Source organism: Prionailurus viverrinus, chromosome B2 (genome assembly GCF_022837055.1).
Source record: "Prionailurus viverrinus isolate Anna chromosome B2, UM_Priviv_1.0, whole genome shotgun sequence".
NCBI classification, from domain to species: domain Eukaryota; kingdom Metazoa; phylum Chordata; class Mammalia; order Carnivora; family Felidae; genus Prionailurus; species Prionailurus viverrinus.
In genome coordinates, this window is record NC_062565.1 from 3877065 (window position 1) to 3899821 (window position 22757).

The 22757-nt window shown below is 46.9% G+C and overlaps 2 protein-coding genes across 2 annotated transcripts in view; one reads left to right on the forward strand and one right to left on the reverse strand.

The window, feature by feature from the left end:
* Positions 1-22757, forward strand: part of SLC17A1 (solute carrier family 17 member 1) — a 212720-nt gene that overhangs the window by 50963 nt on the left and 139000 nt on the right. The gene's annotated exons all lie outside the window — the stretch shown is intronic.
* SLC17A4 (solute carrier family 17 member 4) lies at positions 1013-16622 on the reverse strand. The gene is made up of 11 exons (XM_047858092.1): positions 16535-16622; positions 8800-9005; positions 8064-8297; positions 7878-7965; positions 7299-7385; positions 5502-5620; positions 5218-5379; positions 3253-3385; positions 3026-3173; positions 2106-2196; positions 1013-1156 (listed from the first exon to the last, which is right to left on the reverse strand). Exons 1-11 carry the CDS (start codon positions 16620-16622, stop codon positions 1022-1024), a joined length of 1491 nt encoding a protein of 496 aa, XP_047714048.1. The 3' UTR covers positions 1013-1021.

Consider the following 22757-nt stretch of genomic DNA (forward strand, 5'->3'; position numbering starts at 1 on the left):
GGCGAGCAGTGCGGGCAGGGGCACAGAGCTCCCGTGCCCGCGCCAGGCGCCCCGCTTCTCTGGGGCCTCCGGACGCTCAGCAGAGCAGGTGCTCTCGGAACCCCGTCGTTTAAGGTGTCCATAGAGGGTTTATTGCGCAGGCATGATTGATGAAATGATTGGCAGCTGACGAATAACTCGATCTCCAGGCCCTCTCCCCTCCCTGGAAGCAGGATGATGGAGCTGAAAGTTCTAACCTTCCATGGTGCCTTAGTATCTCTGGAGACCAGCCCCATCCTGAAGCTCCCCGGCGCCCCCAGCTCCCAGCCATCCCGTTACAAGACCAGAGACACCCTCATCACTCCACAGAGTCCAAGGGTCTTAGAAGCTCTTTTGGGAACCAGGGACTGGGTCCAGATACTATGACAACAGGTGCTTCTATCATGTCTATCACTGGAGGAATTACTAATCTGAAATTCTGGAGCTCTGTGCCAGAGAGCGGGGGCAGAGGCAAAATACGTATTTAAAAAAATTTTTTTTTAATTTATTTATTTTTGACAGAGACAGAGTGTGAGCATGAGCTGGGGAGGGGCAGAGAGAGAGGGAGACACCGAATCCCAAGCAGGCTCCAGGCTCTGAGCTGTCAGCACAGAGCCCGACGTGGGGCTCGAACTCACGAAGTGTGAGATCATGACCTGGGCCGAAGTCGGACGTTCAACCGACTGAGCCACGCAGGCACCTCTGCAATTACATATTTTTTCTTATGTTGCGATAATAGAGGAAAGAGTGCAGAACGCTAGAAATGCAGATACACCAATGCTTTCAGGAGCTCACAGTTAAATAATGAGCCTTTCCCTACCCGCCCCTGAACGATCCATGAGTGGAACCTTCAGTCCTACACAGCCGAGGTCTCTGAGAAATTACTGGAAACAAAGTCAATTCAAATTGAATGGCTAACCAGTCAAGCAGGTGCTTAAGAGGGAATGCCCACGAGGGCAAACAATGAATGGCTGAGCATTAGGATCTCGGGCGTCCGGTTTGCTCAGAAATGAGTGAGTGTCTGCTCTGTGGCCCAGTCCTGGACCTCTGCTTGCCCGAAGATCAGGTAGAAGACCAGGCCTGATACGTTCACAGAAGCTGAAATCAAGAAGACATTTCTCCAGCCAAACTCGGAATCCTGGAAGCAGGAGGCAACAAATTGTCAGCGGTCTCCTAGCCCTTGGCCCTCCGAGTCAGGAAGGCTCTGGCATGCTTCCTCCTCCCCACCCCCACCCCCGCCTCTGTGGGCTTCCTGGTCTGTCCTAGAAGACACAAGTCATTTCCTGTGCCCTGGCCTCTCCCTCTGCTGGAACATTCCTCCCCCCAGATAGCCATTTGGCTCCCCTGTCTGCTTCTAGTCTTTACTTAAATGTTACTTTCCAGTGAGTCCTTCCACAACCACCCTTTTTAAAACTGCAGTCCCGCCCCTTCTGATGTACCCTGTTCTCCTCTCCCGCGTTATTCTTCTCTGAGCGCTTGGCCACTGTTCCATATGCTGTATGTTTTACTTATATCATTAGTTTTTTTGTCGGCCACAACAAGCTTCACCAGAGCAGGGACTTCTGTTTGCTTTATTCCCTGAAACAGTGTGCGGCATGTGCTAATGTTGAAATAACGAATGGATGAATGAATGAAGGCATAACAAGGGAAACAAATTCAGTTTGAGAATATCCATATTAAAAACCGCTGTTGGTCAGCGACTGGAAGGGAAGCCCCTCAATCACAGGCACACCAGAACGGTTGGCTACTGTATACGTGGCAAGCGGTGCCATGAATATTGCTAGAAATTTTGATGATGAGCATGAAAGGCTCATCTTCTAAGGATTCTTAAAGCCTAAACTCCCCAAACTGCGCATTCTTCATCACTCCACACCCTCAACATGGTAATTGCCCAGCGTGAGCTGAGCCTAGGGTTAGATCACGAGGGGGTTAGATCACGAGGGGGTTAGATCACGAGGGGACTCAGGACTCTAGAGCTTTAAGTTGAGCCACGTTGAAGAGGGGACAAAAATGTCTTCAGCCTGACTTCTGCTGAGTGACCTCTACGGGTTTCTCTTACGCATATTTTCACCAGATTTTGACCTCACCTGATTCATTATAAATCCAGCAAGAGTGGAAGAAATGGCTCCTGCTGCGTGAGCAAAGACTTGTGATAGTCCCTTGAGAAAGCCAGTGTACCTGAGACAGAAAAGAATTTTCCAGCGTAAGCAAACCCTTAATCTCTGCTTACTTGCTGCAACCCTGTGCTCATCTCTGGGGATGCCTGGCGCTGACCCTTGGTCCAAGCTGAGTGAAACGTGCTGACTGCTGATCAGTAGAAGCCCGTGTGAGGGTCTGAGACTCCCCAGGGCAAGCTGTACGAACCGGTCAACATGGTGGATACAAAACGTCCAGATGGATGGTTTGCACCACGTTTGTGTGTTCTCTCAGTCTCTCAGGAACCTGATCCTGCGGCCCTGTCTTGGGGTAAAAAAGATGCCTCACTGGGCGAGACCAAAGCCTCTCCCTTGTGTCATGGTGGTTAGGTGTCTAAAACTGGCATGTATGTGACCCGGAAAGGGTCCCGGGAGCTACAGGTGGAAGTCCCAGCCATCTTCCACACCACCTCTAGGAGAGGCCCGTGTTTCGCTTGCTGTCCCTTTATTCAAGCTTGATCTCTATTAAAGCTTTATGTGAGCCTTATGGGCCCTCCAGGGATCCACCCCTGTGTGACTGCAGCGTTTCCTGACAGAGAGCTTGGTGTGAGTCCCCCCCCCCCCCACCTCCACCCCTGGTTGAGCGGTGAGTGTGGCCACTGCCTCCCCCTGTTCTCCCCTTGGAAAACTAAGTTCCCAGGGGCTGACTAGCCTTGGGTCCCTTCCAGGAATTATTTGCACGTAAGGCTGTCACTAACATCTCCTGTGAGCTGTCACATGTATTGCTGGCATCTAACTGGTGCGTCAGAGCGAGTTTAGGGCCGTTGGGCCTGAACTGAGCTTCTGGGAGGATGAGGCCGAGGGGTTCCTACCGAGGAGCGATGTCCAAGAAGTTAACAAAAGCGCCTACTTGGCAGAAAGTGGTGGTGGTGAAAGACAGTGCCAACAAGGCTATGGTGGCGCTCAGGCTGGATCTGGTCCAGTGCAGGGACACAAGGGCTGCAGATGGGACGAGAACCCCTGCAGCAGGACAGGCACAGAGAGAAGTAAGCAACTGTCCTGAGCCTCCCGCATCCATCCCCGTCCGCTTCATCCTTACCTATGGCGGTGAACAGTTTCCTGATGCTCATGAGTCGGAGGAGTTTTCTGGAGAGAAGGAAATCTGCCAATAGACCTCCGAAGATAGTGCAGATAAAGGCAGCCACCAACAGCAAGGATGTGAGGATCCCACTCTGAGGACCAGAGAGAAGTGAGCAGCGTGCCTCACTTCCCACACCGCGACACAGATTGACAAGGTGGCTTGTCCACATCTGTAGCTTTTCTTTTTCTTTTTTCTTTTTTTAAATGTTTGTTTATTTTTGAGAGAGAGGAGGAGACAGAGTGGGAACAGGAGAGGGGCAGAGAGAGAGCGAGACACAGAATCTGAAGCAGGCTCTGGGCTCCAAGCTGTCGGCACAGAGCCCGACATGGGGCTCGAACCCACGAACTGCAAAATCATGACCGAAGCCGAAGTTGGATGCTTAACCGACTGAGCCACCCAGGCGCTTCCCCCCGCTTTTTTTTTTTTAATTTTTTTAATGTCTTAGCTTTTCTTTATATACATTATCATCTTTAATACAAATTTCATGTTACTGGACTGAGCCAACCCAATTCCAGTGCCTGAGGAAAAACACGCATGTAGTTCAATTTGAAAAAAAAAAAATTAATGTTCTCTTTACGTGTAAAGGTCACCTGGATATAGGTTTTAAAAAGAACAAAACCCAATAGAAAAATAGACAAAGGATAGGAACAGTTTACAGGGATGGAAAAATAAGTGACTCCTGAACCTATTAAAAGATATCTGACCTCAAAGTAAAACAAAAACAAAAAGCTGTCAGAATGCCATTTTTCATGGATCAAACTAGCAAAACTCCAACAGTTTTTTTGACGTGATCAATGGTGATGCTGTAGGTAATCAGGTACTTGCAAATATTACCAGTGTCCTGTGGGTGCAATTTGACAATAGCTATAAACGTTTATGCAGGGCACCTGGGTGGCTCAGTCAGTTAAGGGTCCGACTTCGGATCAGGTCATGATCTCCCAGTTCGTGAGTTCGAGCCCCGCATCGGGCTCTGTGCTGACAGTGTGGAACCTGCTTGGGAGTCTCTCTCTCTCTCTCTCTCTCTCTCTCTCTCTCTGTCCCCCCCCCCTTTCTGCTTCTCCCCCACTTGTGCACATGCACACTCTCTCTCTCCAAATAAATAAGTAAACTTAAAAAAAATGTATTTCAGGGGCGCCTGGGTGGCTCAGTCGGTTAAGCATCCAACGTCGGCTCAGGTCACCATGTTGCAGTTCGTGAGTTCGAGCCCTGAATAGGGCTCTGTGCTGACAGCTCAGATCCTGGAGCCTGATTCAGATTCTGTGTCTCCCTCTCTCTCTGCCCCTCCGCTGCTTGCGCTGTGTCTCTCTCTGTCTCTCAAAAATAAAAACATTTTTTAAAAAAAGGCCTCCATGTTATAGGAATTGAAAGGCTCCTGCCAGACTATCTCAGCATCTGTTCATTTTGTGAACAGAGAGCTGGACACATGTGCACTTTTCTCTTTATGTGTCACACTTGAATAAAAAAACATTTGTTAAAGAACGTTACCTTTAAGTTTCTGGCAGAAGGCTTATTTGGAACTTTATGTCCTGTTAATAATCCCTCGTCTTCAGCATTTGTTGTTAAGCCTCCCCGTGGAGCCTTCTTCTCCGAGGCAGAACTTGTTTTGTTACCCCTTTATTGTTTGTGCTGCCAACAGGGTGCCTTGTTTGCAAATGTTGATCGTTTTGAACATAACATAAGGGACATAGGTCCCTTAAGAATTATGACATCCTCTGAACGTCAAGCTTACTTAGAACCATACCAGCCTTCCCCAAAAAGCCGTAGGTCACAGTGAGATGAATCAGAATGCAAGTGAACAGGGTTGCATTTCCTACACAAAAGTCCCAGGCTCACTTCCTTGGATGTTGTGACTGTGAGCGGGACAGAGATTTACGTAACGAAGCATTTAAACAGGAGAACAGAATGGGCTTTCTCTGTACTTACGTCTCTGAGGTTAGCTTGAAGTATGGTGCTGAAGTATGTTGGTGTGTAGTCCATAAGAATATAAAAACTCCAGAATTCAGTGAAATGAAAGATTAAGATGGCCCAAAGTGGTAGGGATCTGACCATAGCCTTAATGGGCAGAGACCAGGCTGGTGAAGAGTCCTGGAAGAAAGCATCTCTCAACACCCTGCCATCAGAAGACAAGAGCTTTGTGCTGATGCCCTCCCCACCCGTGAGCCACCCAGACGGACCCAGGGAAATGGCAGAAAAGTTCATCAGTGCACCTGCTGAGCCAGTGAACGCATGATGTATTCCTTCTCACCAGTGCTGATAAACGGATGATTTATGGGGTCGTCATAAAAAAGAGGAAACCAGAGAAAAGAACAGGCACAGCCAATTCCACCTAGGAAGAGGGTCCGGTTAGCCCTGGTTGCGAGTTGTTTCAGTTTGACACCACACTGAGAGGATTGCTGCGGTTGACAGAATGACTGTCCCCAAGATTCCACTCCTCCCTGCATCCACACCCTCCTGCGTGGCCCTGTCATTGGTGGAGGGTGCTTCCCCACCATTTACACATACACGATGACACCGTTGGACAACCCGGCCTGATGAGTGTTGAGTGGAAATAAAATTGATCTTAACATTTTCTCTTTTAGGGTCTTAAAGTCTCGATGGCTCTTTTTACTTGCTAGCTTGTCTTTTACACATTTTTCCACAAAGGCACTGTGAGGAGTTACCATAGAGTGTAGAAATACCATACAGGCATTCTGCTTGGTTTTGAGAATAGAAGAGTAAGTACAAAGGTACAATTTTGCCATCAAGGAACTTGAAACCAAGTAGGGAGGAGCAGATACAAAAATGACCGCTGTCATACATCGAGAACAGAGGAAGTCCACAAATACTGTACTGAGTTCCTGCTTTGTGGGTACTGCTTACTATTTCTGAAAATCTTAAGCAGAGTTAGCCTCTCATTGCTTGAGTCATTTTTGTAACCTGCCCTTTGAAGTGTCTATGACAAAGCCTTTGGAGGTTGACAAGCTATCGTAACCAATCTTCACACACTAGTGAATATATGTTTTTTCTAGCAAATATATGGACCTGATGGTACAGGCACCCTTGATCTAAGAGTCTTCTCCTCGAACAGAAGCACCCTTGGGGCTCAGTGATCTTACAAGAATCACACGGTTTACAGGTGGGGTTTCAGAGAACGTTTTAAAAAGCCAAACACAAGCATTAGCTGAGAGCAGCCCAGCAGATCCCAACCAGGGCGAGGGGGAAGGCAGTATTTTGAAGTAGTAGAATATTGCTTCTGGAATCGTCCGTGTGTCTTTGGAAGCTTCTGCAGCTTCTCTGAGGGCAGTACAGCCACTCTTGAGCCTCACGTGGTCTGCCCTGTCCTGCAGGTTCTACTGGTTGATTCTCTATGCCAATTGGCATTTTGTGGTTAGGTCACAGTCTCATAATTTTCTGGTTGTGATAGTAGGAGAATTTTAAAAGATGAATTAAATAAACGTAACTAAAAACATAATCCCACCAAGATAACATTTCCAACATCTTATAATAGAAACCTCTCTGGGGTTCTTTGTGGGTTCGGTCTAGAAGCAGGATGGACTGTTATGATGCCTGTAAAGTCATTGGTTTTTCTAGCTCCACATTCAGGCTACTGAGATTTAAATGTCATTTTGCGAGATTCATAATGTGATTATCTGTGAGCATTATCCACTTTAGTTAAAATTTTTTTTTTAACGTTTTTACTTATTTTTGGGACAGAGAGAGACAGAGCATGAACGGGGGAGGGGCAGTGAGAGAGGGAGACACAGAATCGGAAACAGGCTCCAGGCTCCGAGCCATCAGCCCAGAGCCTGACGCGGGGCTCGAACTCACAGACCGCAAGATCGTGACCTGGCTGAAGTCGGACCCTTAACCGACTGCGCCACCCAGGCGCCCCAATCCACTTTAGTTATACAAATATTCCTATCTATCAGGATTTGGTTAACCATAGATGACTCACATCACAAAAATCATGCCCAGCATTCTCTGTTGTGATACAAAATCCCAAGATATGAAAAGCTCCCACTCACCAAAGATATAGAAGATATAAGGCCACCCTATGGTCTGGCACAGGAAACCACCGATGAGGAAAATGATGAAGGATCCCAGCAGTTGCCCTGAACAGAAGATGTGAGGATGTTCTGAGTGTGAGTCAGGCTTGGGACTCTGTGTGCTTCCTCCAGACTGACCCCTTCCCAGAGCTGAGTTGCACAGCGATTAAAGTTATGAGCGGCGATCCAGACTACCTTGGTTCAAATCCCGCTCCTTCACTCAGGAGCTGTGTGATGTTGGACAAGTTGGACAAGTTGGATGTTGGACTAGTCTATTTGTATCTCAGATTCCCTTCTGTGTGAAATGGAAATAATGATGTACAGCTGAATTGTAAGATTGTTCCAAGGCTAAAATGACATTTACATGTGCAAAGCACTTACAACTGTGGTTGGTACGCAGTTGGCAACCAGTTATGATTTGAAAAAAGATACTGCAGGGTAGTAGTGCTTGAGAGCAAGGAGACAGGGTAGTTGGACTATAAAGTCTTGGCTTCTGTCCATAGGTCATTGTAGAGTACTCTTAATGCATATGAGCTGAGAATTTAAGGCATCCATTACCTGATATGGCAATGTTGATGAGCTGACTCTTTTCCAGTGGGGGAGCCCACTTGACCCAAATTGTATACTGACTTGTTAATACCATACCCTGGAAAAAAAAAAAAAAAGTCCCATTCTTGGCTATCTGAGGTCATTTGGGAACCTATCCGTATTCCACTTATACTTACTTAGAAAGCATCTTGGTACCTGGGTTATGCCTTGAACTATCCGAACGACAATGAGGAAGGCCACTCCAGCATCAGCTGCCAGTGGGATGAAGAAGGTCAAGACCGAGGAAAGAAACAGACCAACACCAACCAAGTACTTCGCTCCATATATTCCAGACATGTAGCCAATAGGGATTAGAGCCAAGAAGAAGCCATAGTTGAGAGAGCTGAGAATGATCCCCTGCATGTCAGGACTCCAGTCATACGTAGGGGCCTGGGAGACAAAGAGAATCTCACTGTTTATCTTTAGCCACCTCTCTCCAGTGCCTCCAGTCTGCCAAGTTCATTAGGAAAACCCAAGCATATGCCCAAGGTACTCTTGGCCTTTACACAGTTTCCCTGGTTACACAGTTAACGACCAACCAAGACCTAAGAGATCCCTTAAAGACAGAAAGGCTACAAAGAAAAAGCATGCTATGCTAGGCAAGGTGATTTTTAAAATCTGCGAAGGAAGAAAGCAAAAGTAACATAAATCTGTGGAACTTAATTGTGTGCGTGGTGGTTTTCGTCCTTGTAGGGGAAAAACATGTGTCCGCTAATGAGTAGAATGATATCCTGCGTGCTTAGTCCCTGGTTGCAGCGTTAGACACAAGTAGAGATATAATCTGCTTAGCGATACAGTATGTTTGTGTGTAATACACTTCGTCGAACATAGTAGGTGCCTAATAAGTAAATAACCCTTTAGGTCGAACGGTGCAGAGTCTCATTAAACTTACCATTGGCTTAAATTCTTTTAGAGTTTCACTCCAGCTGTCCTGGGGGGCGGTGGGAGGCCTCTCTGTGGAGGTGTTGGATGGGCCAGCCAGGGCTGTGTTGTTCACCATAGCTGGGATGGCTATGCTCAGGTTCATTTGTTGGGTGAAAATCAAAAAATTGTAGAGATGCACGATGAGGGCCAGCCCGTGTCGGACTGAACAAAAGCCTGAGGTGGGGGGCACAGAAAGTCTTATCATTGGGGTGCTTTTCTCCCGCCTTTCGTAAGTCTGGAAAGGGGAGAAGATTGCAGTCTGTCTGTGAGGCAGAAACAGAGAGAGAGCAGGGGTTCCTCTGTAGGTGTCTGGTGGACACCTGTCCCTCCCCGCCCCCCAGGGGGTGAGGGGGTCAGGAACCTCCTCAGAACCATTACTTGAGCGGAGACTTGAAGAAGGTGTGGAACTGGCCAGAGCAAGTGTTAGGAAAGTTTTCCTGACGGCTCTGGGATGAGCTCATGAGAGAGGCTGGAAAGAAGTGGGATTGGGGGGTACCTGGGGGGCTCAGTTAGTTGAGCATCCGACTTTGGCTCAGATGATGATCTCACGGTTCGTGAGTTCGAGCCCCTCATGGGGCTCTGTGCTATCAGCACGGAGCCTACTTCAGATTCTCTGTCCCCCACTCCTGCCTCTCTCTCTCTCTCTCTCTCTCTCTCTCTCTCTCTCTCTCTCTCTCAAAAATAAACATTTAAGAAGAAGAAGTGAGATTGGACAAAGAACTGGCTAGAAGCCGTGGTTGATGGGATACAGATAGTAAGAGCAGGAGTTTTTGGAAATGACTCCCAAGTGCCCCACCCTGTTACCAGGGAACTTGGCTGATTAACGGGTTAGGGGAAGGGAGGAGACGAAATTTGAAAGGTAGGCTCGGTTGGATGTCAGAAGCATGTAACTTCATCTCGAAACTATAATTGAGGCTCACGTAAAATGTGCCAGTGATCCATGGGGGCTCTGGGGCTGTCCCTGGGGTTGAGTCCAGATGCATTAGTTTGGCAGCAGCTAGAAGGATCCATCGGCTGGCCCTGTAGAGAAATCTCAGAGATACAATATGTAACCCTGTCCTCAAGGCACGTGGGTGCCCCCTTTCCTGGCTCCTGGCAAACATGCTCCAGATGGCCAGCCCCATCTCCTGCTGTGTGGGGATCCTCCTGGCGGGTTCCAGGGGTGGACAGACAGATCACCAGGTGTAACTCAAGGGGCATTTAGTTGAGACTCTCCCCTCCCCCATCCACAGGAATTGACGTTGGCGTTTTGAGAACATCATATAGATAGGGCAGATCAGATTGAGAGGGATGGCCACTCGTGTAGCATGTCTGCTCCTAGTCAACGTAGCGATGGCTCCCTGGGGATTCAAGTCTTTTTCTCTGGTCCAGGGTGAGATTTTACAGCTCTCTTCAGTTTACGTCCCACCCAGGTTTCTTAACGTACTTTTTATTGTTTCCAGAGCAGTCCTTTCTTTTCCCTATCATTCTCACATTTTCTTCCTTTGAGTTGAGAGCAGAAAACCAATCCTATGTACGTGTTAAGTACTAATAATGGAAAAAAATAGGTGATTATGGTTGTCATGTTTACCATTTATTTCATTCTCTTGGGTAACCTATTCACTGGCAGTTTCTAAACTGTTAAATAGAAGCAGAGAGAGCGGCCACTCCTGTCCTATCTGGATTTCTGGGGAATGTTTCACACATCACACTGTTAAGTAGGCTGGTGGGACTTGTCCTTTCATTGCATGAAGCTATCCTGGTCCTGTTTCTTATTACTTTTATGTGACTGCATGAGTTTTATGAAACGTATTTGAATCATACAGTCAGGATACCCAGATCTGCTCTAGTAACAGCTGTGTGCTCCCGGGCAAGTTCCTGAACTGTCTGTAGCCTCAGTATTCCACCTGTAAAATGGGGCTAATGATAGAACCTACCTCAAGGTCCTGAGTGACAATTGAGTTTATGTAAGTTCATTATAATTATTTATTAATAGCATTTGGCTCTCCTTACTTTCTTGAATTGATCTCTTCCTAATAGGATGTTTTAATGAAAACACATGACTTATTTTGCAAATATTTTGGCTAGAATTTTATGTTAGCGTATATAATTGAATTTGGGTGAATGTTACTGTGAATAATTGTGGGGGTGTAATTTTTGACATGCTAGTTTTATAAAGAAAGTTAGTTTTAGGCTTTCCATTTCAACCTGTGACCTGAAGTATTTTAGGTGAATAGCCATTTTGTTTTGTCTTAATATACTTTTTATTTTAGAACAGTTTTAGACTTAACAAAATTACTGAATTTCTGTACACCTCACACCCATTTTCCTCTTTTGCGAACTTTTTTTTTTTTTTTTTTAGAGAGAGAGAGAAAAAAATCTTAAGCAGGCTCCATGCTGAGCTCAAAGCCTGACGTGGGGCTCAATCCCATGACCCTGAGATCATGACCTGAGCTGAAATCAAGAGTCAGTGCTCAACTGAGTCACCCCGGGGCTCCTGTTACAAACATCTTCTATTGCTCTGGTGCATTTGTCACACTTGATGGACCTACTGTGATGTGTTGTTATTAGCTAAAGTCTACACTTTATTCAGACTTCTTGGTTTTTACCTGATGTCTGTGTTCTGTTCCAGAATTGCATTCAGGATAGCATAGTACATTTAATCATCACATGTCCTCGGCATACGTATGGCTATGACAGTTTCTCAGACTTTCTTTTCTGATGACCTTCAGGATCTTGAAGAGCAGTGGTCAGATAGTGTATAGAACGTCCCTCGACTGGGATTTGTCTGATATGTTTTCATGACTGGACTAAGGCAACGTGTGTTTGAGAGGAAGGCTGCCATTCTCTTCACGTATCGAGGGTCCATACTATCAACATGACTTATCACTGCTGATATTAGCCTTGAATCACCTGGTTTGAGGTAGTGTCAGGTTTCTCCACTGGGAAGTTACCCCTGTGTTCTCCCTTTCCAGACTGTCCTCTGGAAGAAGTCACACGCACAGTCCACACTGAAGCAGTGAGGAACTACACTTAAGGTGTAGCATCTACGTAAATATTTGTTATTTCTTCAGCCCTGGATACATAGACATTTCCTGTTCCATAAAATCTCACTGAATTTTTCTAGCGAAACCACCAAGATCTACTTTGTTTTAAAAGGGTTAACTTTTCAACAACTTGCTTCACTTCTTACATGGTTTTTTGACATGAACGAGTTTTCTTAATGCAAATTGATAAATTCTATTTTCATAGAAAGTATGGATATTGTCTGCTTTCCCTGTAACTAACACCTTATGTATTTTAAATGCCTCGTCTCCTTTGTCCCCACCATCAGTTATGTTGAATCTCTCTGCCTGATCCATCTGAGTTATGAATTGTTTCACTGCGGCGAATGGCATCTGCTCTCAAAGGATCAGCTCTTGTACGTAGATTTCATCGCGATTTCCTTCATGATTTGCGTTCACTTTTTTTTTAATTTTTTTAAATGTTTATTTATTTTTGAGACAGAGAGACAGAGCATGAACAGGGGAGGGTCAGAAAGAGAGGGAGACACAGAATCCGAAGCAGGCTCCAGGCTCTGAGCTGTCAGCGCAGAGCCCGACGCGGGACTTGAGCTCACGACTCGGGACTTGAGCTCAGGGCGAGATCATGACCTGAGCCGATGTCGGACGCTTAACCGGCTGAGCCACCCAGGTGCCCCTGCATTCACTTTTTCTACATTTGAGTTGTCTGTTCTCTTTTTCCATGTACTTTCCTTGAAGTTGAAGACTCAGTGAACTGGATGCGTAATGAAGTTGCTTTCACGTATTCTTAGACAATCTTCATTGTCTTCCCTTCTTCCTGCCGATCATTTTTTGATCCACTTGACTTGCTACCCCTCTGCGTCCTCTGTGACTTTTTTAAGCCTTGGCTCTGTGTCACTGATTCGATTTTCTGTAGTGATGATTTCTTTCCTTGCTGCAGCTAATTCCTTTTTAACTCTGAAGTAATGTATTTTCCTCTTCAGTTTCCTTTCACATCTACGTGGGGTTCTTCCTTCACATTCTTCTGTTGATTTGCTTCCTACTGTCTAAGCTTCTTCTTATTCTTGAGAACTGAAATTAGGAATGAAAACAGCCCTCAGTGTCCCCAGATAAAATCAGCACAGCAGTGTGATATAATGGTTAGCAATCAGACCGCTGGGGTTGAAATCCAGATGATGCCTCTTTGTGCCTTGATGACTTAAATCTTTCTTCCTCTGTGCTTGAATTCTGGCTCCTGTACAATGGTGACAATGCTAGTAACACCTTCCTTGAAGGGTTGTTGCAAGGATTCAGTGAATTAATCCGTATAAAGTGCTCAGAACAGTGTCTGGCTCACAGCATGCACTCATTATGTGACGATCGCTCTTTTATCTGATACATTTCTTTTTATTCCTTTCTGTGCTAAAGTATTCACCTGGGTCCCTTGTGCTTCGTCTCTGCAGTCTTGGGCCATAAGGGTCAATCATTTGTGATTTCGTGCCCGTGTGTTGAAACCTTTGCAATGGGCCACCTTTGTGGTCTGAGGCCCCGTTGTCATGTGATGGTAACAGTGTGTGTGTGAGTGGGAGGATGGCATCTTGCAATTCTTTCACCAGTTCAAGGGAAGTAACTCCTCTTCCATTAAAAACTTTTTTTTTAAATGTTTATTTATATTTGAGAGGGAGGGAGAGAGCAGAGACGGGGAGGAGCAGAGCAAGAGGGAGGCAGAATCCGAAGCAGGCTCCAGGCACCCAGCTGTCAGCACAGAGCCCGACACGGGGCTCGAACCCATGAACTGTGAGATCATGACCTGAGCCAAAGTCAAACACCTAACCGACCGAGCCCCCCAGGTGCCCCACGACTCTTCCATTTTAATTTTGCGATGACCTGATAGATTTTGAGGACAAGTCTCCCAAATGTCCCAGTTAATTTCTGCCATCACGCATGTTTTCCCTTGGTCTGTTGTACTGGCTCCAGATGCTAAGATGCCAGTGTTTAGAAAGATGGGTGAGCTGTGGAGGGGTAGACATCAGGATGGGGGCCCATGGGAACTTCACCCCATATCCCAGCGCTGCAGACTCGCCTTGCTGCTTGTGGTCTACTGGCCTCTAGACACTGCTGTTCAGAGATAGGAAGCATGAGCCAAGGCTTCAGTGTCCCCCTGTCTTTCTGTGTCACTGTACCATGCTCCAAGGACAAGAGTTTGGTCAGCTCTTGACATCCTCTCTCAATATCATCCAGAATGTATTAAAGCAATCCACAAGTCTTAGCTTTTGTAGTGTGTGGTAGGAACAGTTCCCTAGTTTTGTGGGGTTTTTTTTAAATTTGTTTTTAATGCTTATTTATTTAAAAAAAAAATTTTTTTTTTCAACGTTTATTTATTTTTGGGACAGAGAGAGACAGAGCATGAGCAGGGGAGGGGCAGAGAGAGAGGGAGACACAGAATCGGAAACAGGCTCCAGGCTCTGAGCCATCAGCCCAGAGCCTGACGCGGGGCTCGAACTCACGGACCGCGAGATCGTGACCTGGCTGAAGTCGGACGCTTAACCGACTGCGCCACCCAGGCGCCCCAATGCTTATTTATTTTTGAGAGAGAGAGAGAGAGAGAGAGAGAACGCACGTGAGTGGGGGAAGGGCAGAGAGAGAGGGAGACACAGAATCTGAAGCAGGCTCCAGGCTCTGAGCTGTCAGCACTGTGAGATCATGACGTGAGCTGACGTTGGACGTCTGAGCCACCCAGGCACCCAGGCTGAGCCACCCAGGCACCCCAGAACAGTTCCCTAGTTTTAACCTAGATGGAGATACTTTCTCAAGTGGTATGCTTGTTTATTTCTGTGACTTTCAGAAAGGGATGTGATTGTAGACTGGCCTTTGAGTGACATTCTCTCCATGGGCTGGGGCTCTTTCCACGTGGGCTCTCGATGGGGAGGAAGGAAGCTATGCCTGATGCTGTTTGTGAAGATTCTCACTCCATCCTTGCCTTGCCAAGTTCTCCACAGTAACAGAGAGACAGATACCTGAAAATGGCAGCCCTCAATCTACCATGTGAACAGGATTCCAACAAGGAGGGCGTTCTGGCAAGGTTTGGAAGGGTGGACGGTGAGAAGCCATGATGCCATGAGGCAGCTACAGGCCCATGTATGATGGTCGTTGATGGTAGACGTGGGATTTCTGCCTGTGACGTTTGGTTGTCCCCTTGAAAATCACCCACTCAGGGCTGCACGTGGTCATCAGAGTGATGCATTATTATTAGTCCTCAGCAGAGGACTAAGCAAAATGGTAGGGCGGATGTTCTAGGAGACTGTAGAAGAAACCAGGAAGGTCGGCTATGAGTGTCACCACTGCCAAAAAGTGGGCTGAGCCAGGAACACTGTGTGAGAGCTGATGATCATCAACTCTGTATAAAGTTTATATAGTGTTGACTGTGTGCCAGGCATTGTTCTAAATGGGTTACACATTATAACTAATTTAATCCTCATTAAATTGTGATGTGAGGTACACACTATTATTTTGTCTTTACAGATAAGGAAACGGAAACACACAAAGTTCAAGTAACTTCCCTAAGGTCATACAGCTCATAAATGGCAAAATCAGGATTGCAAATGTGGGAAATGTTTATACACAAGTTCTTTATATTTCTGATGTTGGCGAGAGAGAGTTAGGATAGGAGAATTTGGCTGAGGGTATTGTCCTCTAGGCTCTTAAGTGTTTAGAAGTGGATGAGGTCTTAGGGATGCAAGAGTCGAGCTCTCCCATTTTGCAGATGAGGAAGCTAAGGCAATGGAATAGTATTCGTTCCAGGTCAAGTGGCTCATAGTTAACTGTAGATGGGGTATGAGAAGGCACCTGTCCTGATTTCTTCTTCAATGGGTAAGATGCAGAGAATCCTCTTGTCCTTCAGATATGCCCACTTCCCAGCAGACACCCTGGCCGAAATGTTGAGTATTGTGAAGCATCCCATCTTGGTTAGTGCTTTACTTTTCAAAAGCATTGTCTTCTTTTTAAGTTTATTTATGTATTTTGAGAGCAAGAGAGAGAGAGTGTGGGCACACACATGGGGAGGGGCAGAGAGAGGGAGAGACAGAATCCCAAGCAGGCTCTTTGCCATCAGTGCAGAGCCCGAGGTGGGGCTCGAACTCACAAACCATGAGATCGTGACCTGAGCCGAGATCAAGCACAGAGCTTAACCCACTGAGCCACCCAGGCACTCCCTCAAAGACATTATCTTATGAAAAGCTTATATCCGTAAGAAAATTAATGAATCACACAGCTCTTGAGTCATTAGAAATTTAGAGTAAAATAAGGTGTTCAACAGTTCTTCTGAGTGAGAAGCTCTTGGTCGTGCTTTAGACAACATGGAAGACGGAAAGCGACTTCTCGGATACGGTGGAAAGGAAAAGCCTTCTCTCTTTGAGGCAGGTGTGGATCTATGTGGGCAGAGAGATCTAGTGGGATGCTCCTCAGTTTAGAATCGGAAAAACCAAGACTCGTCTCCATGTTTTCTACTTAGCATCTGTTCTGAATTTTTATTTATCTGTAAATCATGTCTTGATACCTACCTGTCCTATGTACCTTCAAGGTTTCTTGCAAGAAGTGAAATACTTCTCAGTAAAAAGTGCTTTATAGCTGTCTGGAGTCCTTGGCAATTGGTGGTAGCAATAAGACACTGTGTATCACCAACAGGGAAGTCAAGGTGACACAGATCCAAGTACGTGAACTTACCTTTCCTGGAGGTTTGCGCTTGAGCCATATTGAAATTGCCATCACTGGAAATATGTCCCATTGCCTCAGCTTCTGCTCTGGTAGACATTTTGGTTGTCTTCTCCCAGGACTGGTGTTCACCTCCTGAAATAAAAGAACACAAAAGCAAATACAGGGTGACACGTGTCCAACATCACACATGACAGTGCCCCAATTCTAAGAAGGAGGAGGAAATATTTGGTGGGAAAGGTGCTAGACCAGGGTTCAGGAGACCTGATGTGTTGTCCAGACTCTATCAGTAGGCAAATGTGTGGCCTTGGAAAGGTCACAGTTACCCTGGTGTTAGTCTCTGTGTCTCAAAAATGAAGGGTCCGGTACGGGTTGCCTTAATGGGTCATAACATTCTTTCCAGTTCTGTGTTCCCATGTCTCTCAATGGATATAGGAATCAACTGGATGTTAAAACTTGACAGTCTTTGAAATTTCATCTAGAAGATTCCAGTGGCTTAAATTACCCAAAAAACTGTCTATTACAAACATCTAGAGATACCAGACGAAACATGGCAAACATCTTTTTAAAGACATAGCTCCAAAGATAGCAAGAGATATCCCCATGGATGTAATGAAAAGTTTACAGTATGAGCTAACTCTTCAGTGACCCTGGGACTGGGGTAAGGAGCCAGCATCAGCTTCCATGATGCGGGATCTTGAGGTCCCTGGGGATGAGGGATAGAGCCTTAGACCTCTATCTTCTTGCCAGGAAGGCGATTGTAGTGGAGATCCTATTACAGAACCAGAGCCCTTGAAGGAGTTCAAAACTGAGTTAAAGAGCTTCTGTCCCTTGCAACAGCGAGCCAATGACAACTTTATGCTGTCCTGAGCTCTGGTTTGAAAATAAAGAGCCTCTCCTGGAAATTCTGAAGATTCACAACTGTATCATGGAGAGTTGGGGGTTGGAATTTACACAGTTTTCATTGTCTGAGAACTCTTTCTCAGCTGAACATCTCCTCTAAGAACTGGGCCCAGGCTGATGTCCTCAACACAGATCACATGGAATTACTGAAGGTGAAGCTCCACTTAATATGGAGATCCAAAATTATAAACAGTCACAGAAGCAACCATCCAAAGCAAACCCTCGGACTCAACACATGACCGGATCAAATTGCCGAGATCTTCCAAGGGTAAAATACACTGATAAACGCATTATATAAGCGTGCTTAAAACAAGTGGAGAAATACAGGATAGTCTCTAAAACATAGAAGACACCCAACAGAACAGGAAGATTTAAGAAAGACACTACTTGAAATCTGAACAGCAAACTTAGGCATTAAAATAGGAAACTAAGTGACTAGATGTATCTAAAAGACTGAATGAGTGAAATAAAAGGTAGAGCTACGTGAATGATACAGAATAAAGCTCAGGGAGATCATGAGGTATGATAGCAACATTAGGGGGCCTGGAGAAGAGAATGAAAAGGTCCAGAATATGTCGAATGAGACTTCTAGGAGAAGAAAAGGAAGAGACTTGAGGAGAGGCAGTACTTTAAGAAATAATGATCAAGGCTTTTCCAGAACGGATGAAACAATATTCCTCAGATTCAGGAATCACAATGAGTCTGAAGCCCAAGAAATGAAGTTAAAGCTACACCCAACTACACCTGCATCTAATCATAAGGATCCCGTGGGATGCAAAAAAGCATGAAACTATCCGTAGCGATAGATGCCATAAGAGGTCATTAGCGGGGATGAGAGGGTAGAAATGAATTACAGTATGATATCAGATAAGAGTGGGGTTTTTTAAACTTCAAGATCATAAAAAAAAAAGACAAAGTATCAGAAAGTGGGTGTAGAGTGTGTTAACTACCAGGACAATACATAAACAGATGACGAACAGATACGGGAAAATACACCCTGCCTTACTGTCAAAGACATGGACATTAGAAGAACCAGATCTTGTTATTTCTTACCCATTTGCTTCCATAAATATTTAAAAGACTTATCGCTGAGTTTAGGCAAGAGTGTGGGGAGATAAGCTATTTGTGGGAATCGGTGCATCTTTCCACTTGATATTGGTGCTTCATGGCGTCTACCAGAGAGTACTATGCACAGCCACACGAAAGTATGTCCCAAGACCGTCTTTGTAGCAATATTTGGAGAAGTGAAAAATTAGCAGCTAATTAAAGGTCATTAATATTTAAGTAATTAAGTAAAGCACATATTTTTTGGAATACTATACAGTCATCGAAAAGAATTAATAAAATCTCTCCACGTAAGTATATAAAGATTGAAAAGGCATATTAAGGAGCGCCTGGGTGGCTCAGTTGGTTAAGCATCTGACTCTTGATTTCAGCTCAGGTCACGATCTCATGAGTTTGTGAGTTCGAGCCCTGCATCGAGCTGTGCTCTGACAGTGTGGAGTCTGCTTGGGATTCTCTCTCTCTCTCTCTCTCTCTCTCTGTCTCTCTCTCAGAATAAATAAACTTTAAAAAAGAAAAGAAAAATAAAAGACATATTAAGTGAAAAAAGCAAGTTGTAAATTCCAAGGGATACATGCACCCCGATGTTTATTGCAGCCTTATTTACAGTAGCCAAGATATGGAAGCAGCCCAGGTGTCCATCGATGGATGAATGGATAAAGAAGAAATGATATACGCATACGATGGACTATCACTGAGCCATAAAACGAATGCAGTCTTGCCATTTGCAACGATGTGGATGGAGCTAGAGAGTATAATGCTAAGCGAAATAAGTCAGAGAACGACAAATCCCTACGATCTCACTCATAGGTGGAATGGAAGAAACAAAATAAACAGGCAGAGGGGCAAAAATGATAGAGAATGAGAGAGAGACCAATCAAGGAACAGACTTAACTGTAGAGAACACACTGATGGTCACCAGAGGGGAGGGGGGGGGAGGGGGAAACAGGTGATGGGGATTAAAGAGGGCACCCGTCGAGATGAGCGCTGGACGCAGAATTGTCGAATCACTATATTGTACATTTGCAGCTAGTGTGACACTGCATGTTAACTAACTGGAATTAAAATAAAAACTCGAAAAAAACAAGGAGAAAGCAAGTTACAGAACAAGAAGTACCATGGAAATAAAACAAGGGAAGCGTACATAAATATAACGTTACATTGTGTAGCTTGTGTGTTTGTAAGGGAGCAGAAAACTATGAACAGAAAAATCCTAACACGGAGACAGTGACAGCTGTCATCTACGTTGTCCTGAGCTCTGGTTTTAAAATTAAGCTACAATAATACGGTAAGCGTGGTCCTTCCCTCGGGAAGAATGGGCACCAGGGAACTCAACTGGATCTGTGGTGTTTGAATGAACTACAACAATGCTATATTTATGAATGACTACTGTGATTCAAAAATACATCTAAAACGGCAGCAACAGCACAACTGTCATAAGAGCTGTTCGCAGTGTCTGGAGCTTGGGAACCTTTCATCCTGACGGATCCCTTCACAGATTGTGCATGGATTTGCGCACACGCGCGTGTATGTGTGTGTGTTGTGTGTGTGCACGCCTGGATGTTAAGGTGGGACTCTTACTCGGGGCACCCGGGTGGCTCAGTCAGTTAAGTGTCCGACTTCGGGTGAGGGCACGATCTCATGGCTCGTGGGTTCGAGCCCCGCATCAGGCTTGTCAGCACAGAGCCCACTTCGGGTCCTCTGTCCCCCTCTCTGCCCCTCCCTCACTCGTTCTCTCTCTCTCTCTCTCAGAGTAAACTTTAATTAATTAAAAAATGGGACTTGTACTCGATGCGACTGAACCCAGACTATTTTGAGAACACCACAGTGAGTGTGGCCTCCATTCCCAAGTGGTAGGAGACCACTATCTGGGACCGAGAAGGAGGCTGTTGAGCCCACTTCGAGGGCACTTCAAGGGCCCAAACTGGTAAGATGTAGACGCTCAGAGAGAGTTTCTCGAGAGAAAGCTGCTGGTTTGGTCTGTCACTCATTCACCCTGCCTCCGTGAGAGAGGGGGTTGCGGGAGGCGGGCGCTGCCCTGCCCTTTGTGTCAGATGATAGAAGCTGCCTGCCAGGGGTCCGTCCAGAGACCTTGACCTGTGTCCGCTGGAGGTTTGGCTGTGTGCCTGCGAGTGAGAGAGAGAAGGGGCTGGCGAGCGACATCTGCCTCAATCCAAGGGCAGGAGGCTGCGCAGAGCAGAGCAAGAGCCCCTGCCAGCCGAGCCGTCGGGCACCCGAAGCTGTCCCGGCAGCAGGTGCAAAGAGCCCCGGGCAGAGAGCGGCAGGCTCCTTCTGAGCCAGATGTGGACGACTCGGGAGGGCTCTGGCCGACAGTAAATCCTGCGCCAGAGAACTGTCTAGAGGGGCCACGTGACCCCAGAAGAGGCGGATGGGCCGCAGGAGGCCCAGCAGCTGACAGAGGCGTGGTAAGGGTGTCCCCATTGGGGAGCTCTCTGAAGGACTCCACATCGACCACCCTCCCAAGCCCCGAGAACACCAGTGCCAGGCCACGAGAGTCTCCGTCCCAAATCGCTTCCCGCCTCTTACCAGCCACCTCCCTGGCTCCCTGACCACCAGCCCTGGAAAGATCAGAAGCCTTAGCAGGGTGAGGCAAGGAGCTGCCCGAGAAAGGGAACGAGAAGCCAAGGCACATGACCCCGCCACCGCCACCCACCCCCCCCCCCCCACCCCGCCAAGGTCCAAGCTGGAGACAGGGAGAAGATCTGGTGTTTAAAAGCGTAGTTAGGAGCGCCTGGGTGGTTCAGTCTGTTAAGCGACCGACTTCAGCCAGGTCACGATCTTGCGGTCCGTGAGTTCGGGCCCCGCGTCGGACTCTGGGCTGATGGCTCGGAGCCTGGAGCCTGTTTCCGATTCTGTGTCTCCCTCTCTCTCTGCCCCTCCCCCATTCATGCTCTGTCTCTCTCTGTCCCAAAAAAAATAAATAAATAAAATAAAATAAAAGCGTAGTTAACACACGGCGTCATGTTCGTTTGGGGCGTCCAATAGAACGACCCGAAAGTTCTCTACCTGACTCGGTGCTCAGCACGACAAGTGGACGCTTAGCCCCCTTTATCTGCGTAGGGAGACGCTGTACTGTGAGATAAAGTTTGGAGGCCTGTGCTTCCCATCAGACCGGACCTCTTAGTTATAACATGCGATTATATGAAAGCTGGAGACAGCCAGCGGACTTTGTACTGTGCGTGGCTCTGGTGGCCCTGGGAGCAGTCCCGTCAAACGAAGGGATGCGTTGCTGTAGACGTAATTTGTGTATCGTGTCGGCCCACCTGTAGGGCAGTTGGTTGAGCTGCAAGGATAGTATCTGTCACAGGGATTGAAGGCTTTCAGACTAACGCTTTTTCCCAACGGTCAGCCCCTGTGAGGACTCTCCTGAGAGGTCACTGACTGCTAGTTCCTTCATTGATTTGGCAAATGTTTGTTGAACCGGCGAATGGAATGTTATGCGTCCTTAGACCTTTCTCTTGCATTTGTGGCCAAAGGGCTTCGTTCTCATGAGATGCCCCCTCTCTGTACTTGCTAGGACGGAGGCACTTGCCAGGTTTTCTGATAACCGACAGCGGTGCCTCCCGCGTCATCCCCGGTGGCGTCCCTTGCCCTCCATCAGATGTGTCCTGCTTGGACTGCCTTGTCAACTCCAGCTGGGCCGCCAGGAGAGGCGCCCCGGAGAAGAAAAACCTTGGGGCACCTGGGGGGCCCAGTCGGTCGAGCGTCCAACGCTTGGTTTCGGCGCAGGTCATGATCTCGCAGTTTGTGGGTTCGAGCCCCGAGTTGGGCTCCGGGATGACAGTGCAGAGCCTGCTTGGGATTCCCTCTCTCTCCCTCTGTGTCCCTCCCCTGCTTATGCCCTCTTTCTCTCTCAAAAGAAATAAACTTTCAAAAAAAAGAAAAGGAAAAACCCGAGAATGGCATTTGCTATGAAGAAGCTGAGGGTCACAGTGACAGCCACTGGGTAACTAGCAAGAAGAGGGCAAGTGTTTTACCAGGTTGTACGGAAAGTTCCATGTGCGCTGCAGTGGGAGGGGTGAGAAGAAAGTAGCCCTGAGCAAGAGCGTTCCGGGCAAGGAAGTGGCAGTTTCGTCCAGGTCCGGTGCAGAGGGAGCGAGCAGGTTCATGTGGCAAGGGAGACCTAAGTGGTGGGCGGGGGCCATGCCACATGGGGTCCTGCAAGTCAAGGAAGGGGACGGGATTCACCTGACTGCTGAGTGATGCATGGTCTCTAAGGGACAAGACCGGGAGCTTGGGCAGAGGCGGT

Coding starts and splice junctions, on each gene's coding strand:
- SLC17A4 (XM_047858092.1), bottom strand. CDS start 16,622: ATGTCTACCAGAGCAGAAGCTGAGGCAATGGGACATATTTCCAGTGAT. Junction 3,174..3,252: donor GAAACTGTTCACCGCCATAG/GTAAGGATGAAG, acceptor GTCCTGCTGCAG/GGGTTCTCGTCCCATCTGCA. Junction 2,197..3,025: donor TTCTTGGACATCGCTCCTCG/GTAGGAACCCCT, acceptor TTTCTGTCTCAG/GTACACTGGCTTTCTCAAGG.